The following is an 11,189-nucleotide window of genomic DNA, read 5'->3' on the forward strand; positions in this document are numbered from 1 at the left end:
TGAACCTCACCTATAAAGAAGGAGCAGGGCCAAGGGCTTTGCCCTTGGTCGAATGCTCTGCTGCTCCCATTTTTGTATTCTTAACCCAATTTTGAACAAGGGACCCCACATTTTTACTTTGCACTAATTATGTAGCTGGTCCTGAATGGGAGTAATATTATCTACCTCAGAATACTGATGCAAGGATTAAACGAAATAATCGGTCTAAGGTGCTTAGTACATAATGATTGTGCAAGGGAACAACTGCCTATTGTCCTTTGCTTCTAGATTATTCCCCACGCCTCTGTGTGATAAATGGATGAAATGATCGAATGACTGAGAGAGAGTCTCAGGAGCATGGACAAGCGAAGGTGCTAGGCTGAGGGGGCTGTATGGGAAGTGGGAGCGTTTTTGTGCCCCACATTGTGGAGCAGTCGTTTCCAGGGTAGCCAGTGATTCAAGCTGTGGTCCAGACCTGGCCGCCACGCCTGGCAAAAAGTCCACTTGGGGAGAGCTGAGGACAGGGATTCCAGTCTTTATTACGGGGCGTGGTCTCTGCCCCAGAGAAGTCTGCAGCTCCGGGAGCTGCAAAGCGTCTGCGGAAGGTGGGGGCAAAGTCCAGACCGGTCTCTGGGCGGAGTCTCAGCCTTCCTTCCTTCCCGGGGCGGGTCCTGGCGTGGAAGCTCCGCCCCGCCCCGCGCCAGGGGGCGGGGCCCAGTTGTTATTAGCTCAGGGAGGGGGCGGGGCATCGCGAGCACGCGCCGGCAGCCGGGGGCGGGGCTGTTGCTCAAAGGAAGGGGTTGGTATCCGTCAGAGGGGTCTGGTTGAGCGGTCCGGCGGAGCCCGAGGTGGGCAGCAGAGGCTGCGGCAGGCTCCCGGAGGGCGGCGGCGTGAAGGCGCGGGCTTGGGGGAAGACGCTGACCGAGGCAGGGAGGGTCACGCCGGCCGGCACGCTGCTGAGCGGGAGGGGCAGGGAGGCACTGTAGGTCATGGAGCCAAAGGGCGCCGCGATCGGCCCGCCGGCCGTCAGGCTCAACGCTGGGGATCCTGTGCGCATCTGGTTCAGAGTCCGGCTGCTTTGCTCGCCCCCGCCGAACGGGTTGGTGGGGGATGGAGTGCTGAGACCTGCGGAACGAGGGTGGGTTGGGGGACTTGGAGCGGGCCAAGGGGACATAGTCCTAAGTGGGGAGGGGGCTAGAGGGGGCAAAGTAGCAAGATCTCGGGTCTTAGAAATAGGAAAAAAAAAAAAAAAGAGCTAAGATTTTAAGGCAGGGGTTGGGCTCTGAAGGGAGAAACAGAAAGAGCAGGGGACCCTAGTATGGAGACCCAGTAGGGACAAGGGAGTGTCCTACCTGTTAGAAAGGGGTTCCGGGTCTTTACAGCCTGGGGCACCTTGACTAATGAGTCAAGGTTGACCAGGGAGGAGGCTGAGGGGCCCAGGAAGGACTCAGGAGTCCGGCGTGCTGGGGTGTCCCTGCTGGACGGGGCTAGTGCTTCCCCGAGTACATCCAGGTCAAAGGCATCTGGCTCCTTTGTGCCATTTTGCTTTACACTGGGGGTGTGGTCTCCAAACAGGTCCAGCTCTGGAATAGAAATGACAGGGCTTGTTGGTAGGGAGAGTGAGTGGTCACTCTGTGAGAGGAAGAAGGCTGAGGCCAGTGCTGGGGGCCCATCTTTCCCCACATTTGCAGTCATTCCCTGCCTCCTGCTTACCCACAGGACTGCTGGGCTTCCCAGAGGGCAGAGCCTGGGTGCATTCTAGCCCTTCCTTGGACTCTGTGGATACTGGAGGCTTGGCCAATGGGTCAAAGGTGGAAGAACCATCTAACGCTAGCCAAGGAGAAAAAGGAAGATGAGATGGGCTGGCAGAAAGGGCAAGCACTGGGCTGGTCCCTTTCCAGGCAAGTTGCCCTCTTAGCACAGGATCTCTTGCCCTTTGGCACTGGAGAGAGGGGGGCCCAGAAGTCCTCCAGCCCCTCACCCATACCCTTTGACCCTCCACTTACCAGGTGTGTTGAAGGTCTCTACCAGGTTCCCCCAGGGGTTGGCTCCATTGTTGGGGAGTTTGTGGGGGGTGGAGTTCTGTGCCCAGAAGTCTGTGGTTGGTGGTCCAGCAGGCAGCACTGGGGTCCGGCCCCAGGGCTCAGAGGAGGAGAGCACAGGAGGCAAGTCCCAGGGCTGGCTCTGGGACATGATACTTCCTGAAGGAACTGGAGACCAGGGGTCTGCCGAAGGCCCCCATGATGAGCCACTGGGCTCTGTGTTAGACCTGAGACCTGAAATGGGGATAGCACAGATGTGACCCCAAGCCACTCGGACCCCCAGTCCAGAGCCTTCCCAGTTACCTAGACCAATTTGGGAGGACAAGGGCCCATTTCACATATGGGATACAGACTCAGGACCACCCAGTGAGCTGAAGCCCATATTCAGCAAGTTCATCCTAGGATTCTGGACCTCCAGGCATGGGCAGCTCAGGCCGCATTCCCAGTCAGGGACAGGCTGGGCCAGGAAACTCAGGGTGACCAGAAGCAACAAGAGAACATTTCTGAGTTTCCCAAAAGCTGAGATCCTTAGAGGTGTCCCCTCCCTCACTCCAACTGCAAGGCACAGAGGAAGCTGAGGCTCAGAGAAGTGAATGACGTGCCTAATGGCCCTCAGCTGTGGGGAAGGAATGCCAGCAGGTGTCTGGGGGGAAGGGGCTCTCGGGGGCCAGCCTGGGAGCCCTTTGCAGCCCTGCATGCCCACCTGGGATGTCCCATGGGTCAGCAGAGCAGTGTGTGGAGGGCAGGGTTGAAGCTGATGCGAAGATGTCCACCAAGTCGAGGCTGGAGGACTGTTGGGGGGAGAGGCAGCCATGCTCAAGAGAAGGTGGGGCCCAGAGGAAGGGCAGGCCCTGACCTGTCATCCTCACTCCAGCTCATTCTTCTTTACTCGTTCCACAAACATCTATTAATGATCCCTTGGCTCTGCAGAGCGCTTTCCCGTTTATAAAATGTTTCCTCATCCGTTTAGTGTCTGATTTTCCTAACAACCTGCATTGTGATTAGGGAAGGTTGTTGGGGTTCCCATTTTACAGATGTGCTAGCTTGGGCTAAGAGGGCAATTGCCCAAGTCACACAGCCAGGGAGAGGGAGAGCTGGGATGGAAGGCAAGCCTGCCTGACCCCTTCCTTGGCTGTCCTGCCCCTCAGCCCATCAGTGGTAAGACACATTTTATGATAAGCCTACTTCCCTAAGCCCATGTCCGAAAGAAATTTGCCACCGTGAACATTGGCTGAAAGAGTACAGAGACATCCCAAGGGTAGCATGAGCAGTTTTGGAGGGTAGCCTTGCTACCAGCAGCTACACGCTCTTCCACCTTGGACAATATGTGTATGAGCCCAAGATGTTTTCAGTACCATATACCAGCGGCTACTCTCAGACTTGATCCACAGTATCACATGCTCCTAGAATGTCAGAGTTGGAACTGTCCAACTGGCACACTTGAATGGAGGAGGAAACTGAGGCAAGACAATGACATGCCCTGAGTTGTAAAGTAAATGGCAGCAAATACAGAATCCAAACCCGACATCTCACATCAGGATGTTTTGCATCCCACTTTGCCACCAGCTGAGTCACCAGCCCATGAAGGATGGGACCTCAGTCTGCTACATCCCCTCTACCCTTATTTTCACTGAATAAACATTAAATGGTGCTTACTATATACCAAGCACTGTTCTATACTCTTTATCAATATTTAACCCTCTACCTGAGACTCCTCTACCTGGCTGGTTTTCAGCTTCTCCTCTTCCTCTCTCTCTTCTCTTTCAGGCTCTCTGTCCCAACGACGATGGGCTCCAGCTCCAGCACCATTGGCCCCAGGTGAGTCATCTCCCTGCCAGGACCTCACCTCCTGCAGAAGGCACCAGAGTAATGAAAACTTGAGCTGCCCGTTCTAGACTTGAGGGGACCTGAGCTAGAGTCAAGAAGAGTGCAGGCTGGGAGGCGCCCTGAGGTCAGGGGCAGCAGGACCACCGCAGGGAGGTGGAAGAGACTGGTCAGTACCCGCGTAGCACCTCCACCAGCACCTCACCAGCACCGCCGCCAGCACCTCACCAGCACCTCACCAGCACCAGCATGGGTGGCTTAGCCTACTACCTTCTCCTGTTCCTGCCGGCTCAGGTGCAGAGCCAGCTGCAGTTGCAAGTCCTCATCTCTGTGGGAGGTTGGGGGGACCGGCTGCGAGGGAGGAAGAGAGGGGTGAACTGGGCCCAGTGCTCCTATCTGGGCCAAAAGGCAACATCGCCCTGTGCAGGAAAGCCCACCCTGAGTGGCTGTGGGCAGCCTGCCCCGAGACAGCAGTGTGAGTGTAGTCTGCTCCCTGCCTGGAGCTGGATCTGAGATGCAGTTTAAAAAGAAGAGTCATCCTCTCCTGGGACCCTGAGTGCTCCCCAGGCCCTGCTGTGTGAGTCCTGCCAGGTCTGCCTGGATCCACAGAGGCGATGGCAGAGAGGAGGCTGTCAGGTAGGCTGTCCCTGGACCCCCACAAGAATAGCTGATGGGGGCAGCATATTTCTGTATCTCCTAGGAAGGTGTCTGCCAGCACACTCACCCCCTCCCCTCCATGAGGTGATGGCAGGCCCATGTGACAAACAGGCACTGCCAACCCACCACGCACACACTACCCCTTCCAGGCCCAGTCAGAGAGGACCCCACTCCCAGGGTGAGGAGTCGGACCCCAATCCCAGTAACCCAGCCCAAGGGACACAGGCCCTATGCTGTCCTTGGGAGCAGGACTAGGGCTTTGGGGCCCAGAGTAGGGAAGCCCAAGAATCTAAGGTGTGAGGCATCCAGGCACCCATCCCTCCTCCAGTCCCCCTCACCCCATCCCCCAGGAGCCCCAGGAGGGGCCTCACCTTCTCAGCCTCCTCTCGGCTCATGGCCAAGGCTAGCTGTAGCTGCAGCTCCTCTTCTCCCGATGTCTGGGGCCGGGCCTGCTCCAGGTCTGAGGTGTAGCGGGGGGATGAGGAGGAGGCTGCAACGACCAGCCACCCATCGTGGCTTCTGTAACCATGCAGGTCTTCATGGGCTCCCCTACCGCCCCCCTTGCCAGGAAGCTAAAGCTCAGAGAGGGAAACTGAGGGGGAGAGCAGCAACTGGCAGACTCGGGCCCCAAGGGGTCAAGCAGTGTGCTTGGCACTTTCTGCAGGGCTTCCACTTCACCCCAATAAAAGATTCCAATCCTTCCTCTACAGAGGTGCAGCAGCTCTGAGGGGTACCTGGCCAAGGTCCTGCAGCAAGTTGAACCCAGGTCCCCTGATTCAAGTTCCTGGACTCTTCCAGCTGTGCCCCATCCAGCTCAGGGTCAAGTGTGGTGGGAGGGCAAGAGGTGGCACTCAGTCAAGGTCACAGCTCTCCAAGCCCTCAGCACATTGTTAAGGAAAGCCATTCTGAGTGCCCTCAGATCAGGGAAGTGCCCCTCTTCTCGGGGAGGAGAGTGGAGTAGGCAGCTGCCCCAGTTTTCAAGAGCAGTGCCCTTGAGCTGGGGGTTCAAGAGGAATGCGACTCTGCAGCACCGTGTGCTGCCTGTCTGAGCACAGGGTTGAGGGCACTCCTGGGCTTGGTCTCATTTAGTCCTCAAATTGGACAGTGGAGACAGATTAGTTCATCCCTACTTTAAAGATGAGGAAACTGAAGTTCAGAGAGCTGGCTGGCAGAGATCTCACGGCTTGGAAGGGGCAGAATAAGGACTGAGCCTATGCTTCTGCCTCCACCCCGCTACCAGGAGTTAACAGTAACAAACCTACAATAAATAACACTGTTGTTCACGTTGACTTGTTGGGCACCTGCTGTGTGCGGGCGTGTTACCCTCTTTATCTCACGGAATCTTCAGACCCTCCTCCAAGTGGGGGATTCTTATCTACAGCTGGGGCCACAGAGCTAGAGTCAGAACTCGGGCTGCCTCCCTGTCCCCAGCCATGCCCTGGACTCACAGTTGTAGGAGGATGGGGACCCACGGGCACGGCTGAAGCCCAGCTGCCCGCTGCCGATGCCCGTGCCCTCCAGTGCCATGCGCTCCTTGGTCTTGAGGGCATGGGTGCGCTCCTGCCGAAGGCGCTCTTCGTCCTTGAGCAGGGCCATCACCTGCTTGACCTTCTCGCGCACGTTCACGCCCTGGTCTTTGCCATCGCGGTCGACGTACTGGAAGTCTTTGAGTGTCTGGATGGTGTAGAGGTTCTCGCGGCACTGGTGGGCCACCCGCTCAGAGCCCGTCTTGAGCAGGTAATCCAGCAGCGTCAGCGCCTTGTACACGTGCCGCCAGTTCTTGCCACTGTCATTGAGCCGCCGCCACAGCATGCCCATGACCTCGGCAAAGGCCACCGTGTTGAAGGTCAGGTCGGCAATCTCGGACATGAGCGAGCTAGGTGGACCCCAGGGGTCATTGCTGGTGGCCTCGCGCACCTTGATCTCCGCCTCTGAATAGTTGTGCACGATGTTTTTCACCTGGCGCCGCAGCGCTGACGTCGTCATGGCCGAGGACTCGGAGACGGGCGGCCCCTGCCCCAGCCGGAGGTGGAGGGCCGAGGGCCACTGTCGCGAGGTCACGGTCTCCAAGGGTGCGCCGCTGTGCTCTCAGCAGGGCAGCTGTGTCCTTGGCTTCCACATGGGTCTGAGGAAGAGAGGGTCTGGAGCTCAGAGCTAATGGCCCACCTCGCTGGCCCTACTCAGCCAGCAAGGTGGGCCTGGCCCACCAGGCCTGGCCTGGGTGTCCCTGCTGCCAGGAACAGCCTTTGGCAGGCACTTATTTTTCTTATTTTACTTATTATTCAGGAGGTACTTTTATCTTTGTGTGCTTATTAGTCTTCACAATCACACCTACAAAGATATTATTTTTATTCAAAGATGGGGAACAAGTCGGAGAAGAATTAAATGACTTGTCCAAGATCACAGAGCTGGGGAATGCAGAGCCAGGATTAACCCAGGCAGATATGTTCCACAGCCTTTGGCCTTAGTCAGGGACACAAAAGTAAGCCCCAAGGAATGCCTGCTTGCTTTGCTTGTACCTTGCTAACTCTCCTGTTTCTGCTGGGATTGGGCTTAAGACTGATCCTTCCAGCTTCTCCATCCTCACTTTCCTCTGTTTTTATATCATTTATTTTTGTAGCTTGATTCATTCAACACCAATTTCCTGGGGACTTCTCTAAGCCAGGCACTATGGCAAGTGTAGAGTACAAGTCTTGGCCCACCCATGTCCTGTTGAGGGTACAGGCAATCACAGTCCAACATGGGAGGGCAGAGGAACACAGGAATACTCAAGCTAGGAAAATCAAGAGAGCTTTCCCAGAGAAGGTGATGATTGAGCTGAGATCTGAGATTCAAAGGGAAGAGTGAGGAGGAATGAGGCAGCAAGGCAAGGAAGGAGCATCTGGGGGAGGCTGCCTCCAAAAAGGACCCACTGTACACACTGAGGCCAGAGAGGGGTATGGCATGCCCACAGTCACCCGTAGGTGGCTTAGCTGGCACTAACACGTACAGATCAGGAGACAAATGCAGTACTTATTGTCAGCATCACCAGTTTTGTAATTAATTCACCTGATTGCTTTATTGTCTCAGTCCTACCTTCTCAGCCAAAATGAAATGACCTGAGGGCAAGGTCAGTCTGGGTTTCCCAAACCCCCAAGGCCCTGGGCCCATGACAGACCTCTGATCTCCCAGCTGAGGAACGGTTAGGGCCAGCCCACTGCCCTCCCCACAACCTCAGGACCAGGCCCGAGACAGAGGAAGTCTCTTCTAGGACCCCACCAGAAACCAAAACCCAAATCCCCTCCCCTTGCCACCACTGTCCCTCTGGAATGAACACACACACACACTATCACAATGGCTGGACCTGGCCTCCACCCAAACCCCTCAGCACCACCCATGGAGACTGTACTTCTCAACTCTTCCCTGGGACTCAGCAGGAGTTGGAAGATCCCCACCCCCACCCCACAACAAACAACTCTCCCTCCAGCCAGCCCTGCCAGCCTAAAACAAACCTCCCCTCCCCAACCAACCTCAACTCTCCAGCCAGCCCTGCCAACCTGGGCACCGTTCAAAGTCTTCGGAGTTTTCATCAGGACCAGTTGTGCTTGGGAGAGCCTGGGCCCAAAGCACAGGGCCCTGTGTGAGCACAGGCAGGACAGAAAGCATTGGCTGAGGATGGGCTTACCTTCAGTCTGCTGTCTTTCTATCCCAGCGACAGGCCTTCTTTGAGGATGCCCTGGCCAGCACTCGTTTAATGCCTGCCCTCCCCCTCACTAGTGACTCAAACCTGTCTTTACCTCCCCAACCTGTGGGCTGGCAGGTGGCAAGAGTCAAGATGAGAAATAATTGTGCCCTAGAGCCTGCCTGAGTACAAGCCTCTCCCAGGGCTGGCCACTGAAACCAGGAGAACCAGTCGGGCATCCTGACTGCACCAGGAGCCCTGGCCCTCCTGCTTGGCCGGGGGTAGTGGGAGGGGACCCTCTGTGTGGGCCCTGTGGCTCTGCTTGAACTTTCCTCCTAGGAGGTGGGAATGGACGCGCCTTCTCTGCACATTTCTGCCAGAGCGAGCGGGGCTAAGGGAGGAATCAGAAATACCAGGAGGCTCCACCCCCACTGAAGTTTGAGGGGAAGCGGTAGGGAAGAAGAGAAGGCAGGGTGAGGCCCAGGGAGCAAGAAAGGGAGGGGGAAGGAGAGGAAGGACCTCAGGAGGGGGTGGCTGGGAGGGCTGCCAGCAGTGTTACAAGCAAAGGGTTTTATCGAACACAGTATGCCCAGAAATAAAAGGGAGTGAAACAGAAACCCAGCAGCTGATAAGGTGGTGGCAGTAGCAGCGGCAGCAGCCAGGCAGCCTAGTATGGAGTTACCGCAGTGACCTTGAGCCAGACCCTGTCAGGTGGAAGGAAGGACACTGAGAAGCCCAGGCGGAGCAGCCAATTCAGAGATGGGGGGAGGCAGGAGGTCACAGGAGAAGGGCCAGCAGGGGGCAGGGCAGGCCACAGGGGCTAGAGCATCCGCTCTCTCCCGTGTCTGGGGTACCAAGAACTTTACAGGCAGACAGGAGCCTGCTCTTCTCAGGGCCCACAGCAGTGGGGGATCTGTCAGGACTAAGGAAGCAGATGGCATTCCCAGAGAGTGGATCCAGAGAGATGGAAAGAACCCAGATATGTTGAGTCATGTGCATGAGTTTGTCAAAGCCTGTGTGTGTCCCCATGGGCCAGCACCCCCTCCCGTCCTCTGCTGAGGCAGCCCCTTCCCACCAGGTGCCGCTTGAGTAGGGCAGGGAGTGGCAGTGCCCTAACCCTTGCTGCAGTGAGTGGAGTGAGTGCTAGCTCTAAGCTTAAGTCAGCCCAAAGGTAGATGTGTCCTGGGGGCACTGGAGTTGGGGGTGGGGGGATGTCCTGAGGCTAGAGCTGCAACAGAGGCTGAGAAGAAGCCGTGGAAGGAGTCTGTGGGGAATGCCACCCAAGATGTTGGTCCCGGGATGGGGAGCCAGCCCTGGGAGGCCCCCTTCCTGAGGAGGGGTGGGAGTAGGGGGCGATGCCTCCAGATTCCTCTGTTGTCACCCTGCCCTCTTCATCCTTCTCCCTCAGACCTGGAAGGGAGATTAAGCCCCCAGCTTTCCATACCAGGCACCACCAGAGCTTACCTCCAATGCAGCCTCCTTTGGCCCCAGCCCGTGGGCCACCGGCAGCCTCTGCAGTGACCCTCCAAGCCTGCGCAGCAGAAGGACGGCACAGCCTCGGGAGTATCCCCAGAGCCATCCACCACGGACCCTCGTCCCGAAGACCCACCGTCTCCCAGGAGGTGCAGACCCCTCAGAAGGGTGGCTCAGGGTCCACAGAAGGGGCTAATGCCCTGCCTCCCACCTACTTGTTTCCTGGACGCCTAACCGGCAGGCAGCACTCAGGAAGAAAGTTGCTCAGCTGGCCAGGCAGGTCTGCCTCAGCAGTAACAGGACACAGGAGGAAGCGCAGGGCGTGTTAACCCCTTCCTGCTGACCAGGCAGGCAGCACCTTCAGAGGTGGAAAGGCTGCCTGCCAGGGACAGATCTCGCGCCAGTGCTGGGGACTCACCCCCACTCTGCAGTGAGTTAACCCTTCTTCTGCCTCCTCAGGGGAAACTAGGGGTGGGGAGGGGAGGCTGCAACACCCACTCCCCCCCCACCCTTCCTCCTCTGGGCCAGGACCACCATTCCCTGGGGCTGGCCCTTTGGTGGGCTACTGCCTTGTTTGGTTTTCCGTCTGGTCCTTGCGGCCACCCTGAAGGAGGCATCAGGACTTTAGGCACAGCGCCCTCTCTGCATCTCTCACATGGGGTCAGGCTCAGAGTGCCCTGCTCTCTCCAAACCTGCCATATCTTGACTGGAGGACGCCTGAGGCCCATGAGGTCCTCATCAGAAGCATCAAATGCAAAACCAGGTGGGTAGGAGACGGTAGCCACTCTTCGGGTCTCCCCCCACCCCCTGTGCTGCATCAGCATTTAAGGCAGTGAGACCACCATTAGCAAAACTGTTCTTCAAACTCTGGGAGCCTGGAGCCCACTCTGCACAGGAAGCCTAGCTCAGATTGATTATTATTGACAGAGAAGAATTTACGGTGCTGAGTCTGAGCTGGAGCTGACAAGATGCTGCTTAGCAAGAGTCATCTCTCATCCACTTCATATTTCTCTGAGCAAGGGAGGGAGCAGAAAGTTAAGAGACTGTTTTTAAAGCAGAAAAAAAAAAAAAAAAAAGCTCAAAGAGGCCAGGTGGTTTGACATGAGGAGGGGATAAGCAGGCTAGAATCCAGAATAACCTCTGGCTGATGACAAAGGGATCTGGCCTTTAGGGTTTAAGAGTGCAGTATGATCCTCACAATCCTCGGGGCTTGGGATGAGGCCTTTGGACCCAGCAGAAGTGCGTGGACCTCAGGGACCCAGGTCCCATGGGGTCTGGTTCTCCTCCTAGTCGTACACTGTGTCACACGTGGTGATGACATTTTGGGAAGACCTGGCTCCAGGAAGCACACTCCCAAAAGTGTGAGCCAACGAAGGCCAGAGGCAGGGGCCACAAGCGGTGATGCTCTCTGCGCTGTCACCTCGCTTCACTCCTTGTCCTGCTGCCCACTTGCTCTTCCACCGCTCCTCCCGCACCGCCCCTTCCCCCCTCCTGCTGGATGGCTCCAGGAACTGAGGAGGGGATCTGAGGGCAGGCGGGACACAGGAGGACCA

At 57.0% G+C, this 11,189-nt stretch overlaps 1 protein-coding gene and 1 long non-coding RNA gene across 8 annotated transcripts; one reads left to right on the plus strand and one right to left on the minus strand.

The window, feature by feature from the left end:
* Positions 1–498: 498 nt before the first annotated feature.
* EPN3 (epsin 3) lies at positions 499–10,362 on the minus strand. Of its 7 annotated transcripts, none has more exons than XM_069543125.1 (10): positions 9,628–10,362; positions 5,951–6,627; positions 4,874–4,992; positions 4,116–4,196; positions 3,742–3,870; positions 2,725–2,812; positions 1,986–2,255; positions 1,693–1,809; positions 1,332–1,562; positions 499–1,104 (listed from the first exon to the last, which is right to left on the minus strand). In XM_069543125.1, exons 2-10 carry the CDS (start codon positions 6,486–6,488, stop codon positions 767–769), a joined length of 1,911 nt encoding a protein of 636 aa, XP_069399226.1. In that variant the 5' UTR covers positions 6,489–6,627; positions 9,628–10,362; the 3' UTR covers positions 499–766. The 7 variants fall into 7 exon arrangements, with proteins under 7 accessions (XP_069399226.1, XP_069399224.1, XP_069399225.1 ...); XM_069543123.1 differs by having other exon boundaries at positions 3,727–3,870; positions 9,628–9,931; XM_069543124.1 differs by lacking the exon at positions 9,628–10,362 and adding an exon at positions 8,167–8,851 and having other exon boundaries at positions 3,727–3,870.
* LOC138415054 (uncharacterized) lies at positions 711–5,791 on the plus strand. The gene is made up of 3 exons (XR_011247067.1): positions 711–1,117; positions 3,789–3,839; positions 5,213–5,791. It is a non-coding gene; the product is annotated as an uncharacterized lncRNA (long non-coding RNA).
* Positions 10,363–11,189: the final 827 nt, after the last annotated feature.

This window comes from Ovis canadensis, chromosome 11 (assembly GCF_042477335.2).
Source record: "Ovis canadensis isolate MfBH-ARS-UI-01 breed Bighorn chromosome 11, ARS-UI_OviCan_v2, whole genome shotgun sequence".
In the NCBI taxonomy this organism is placed as follows: Eukaryota; Metazoa; Chordata; class Mammalia; order Artiodactyla; family Bovidae; genus Ovis; species Ovis canadensis.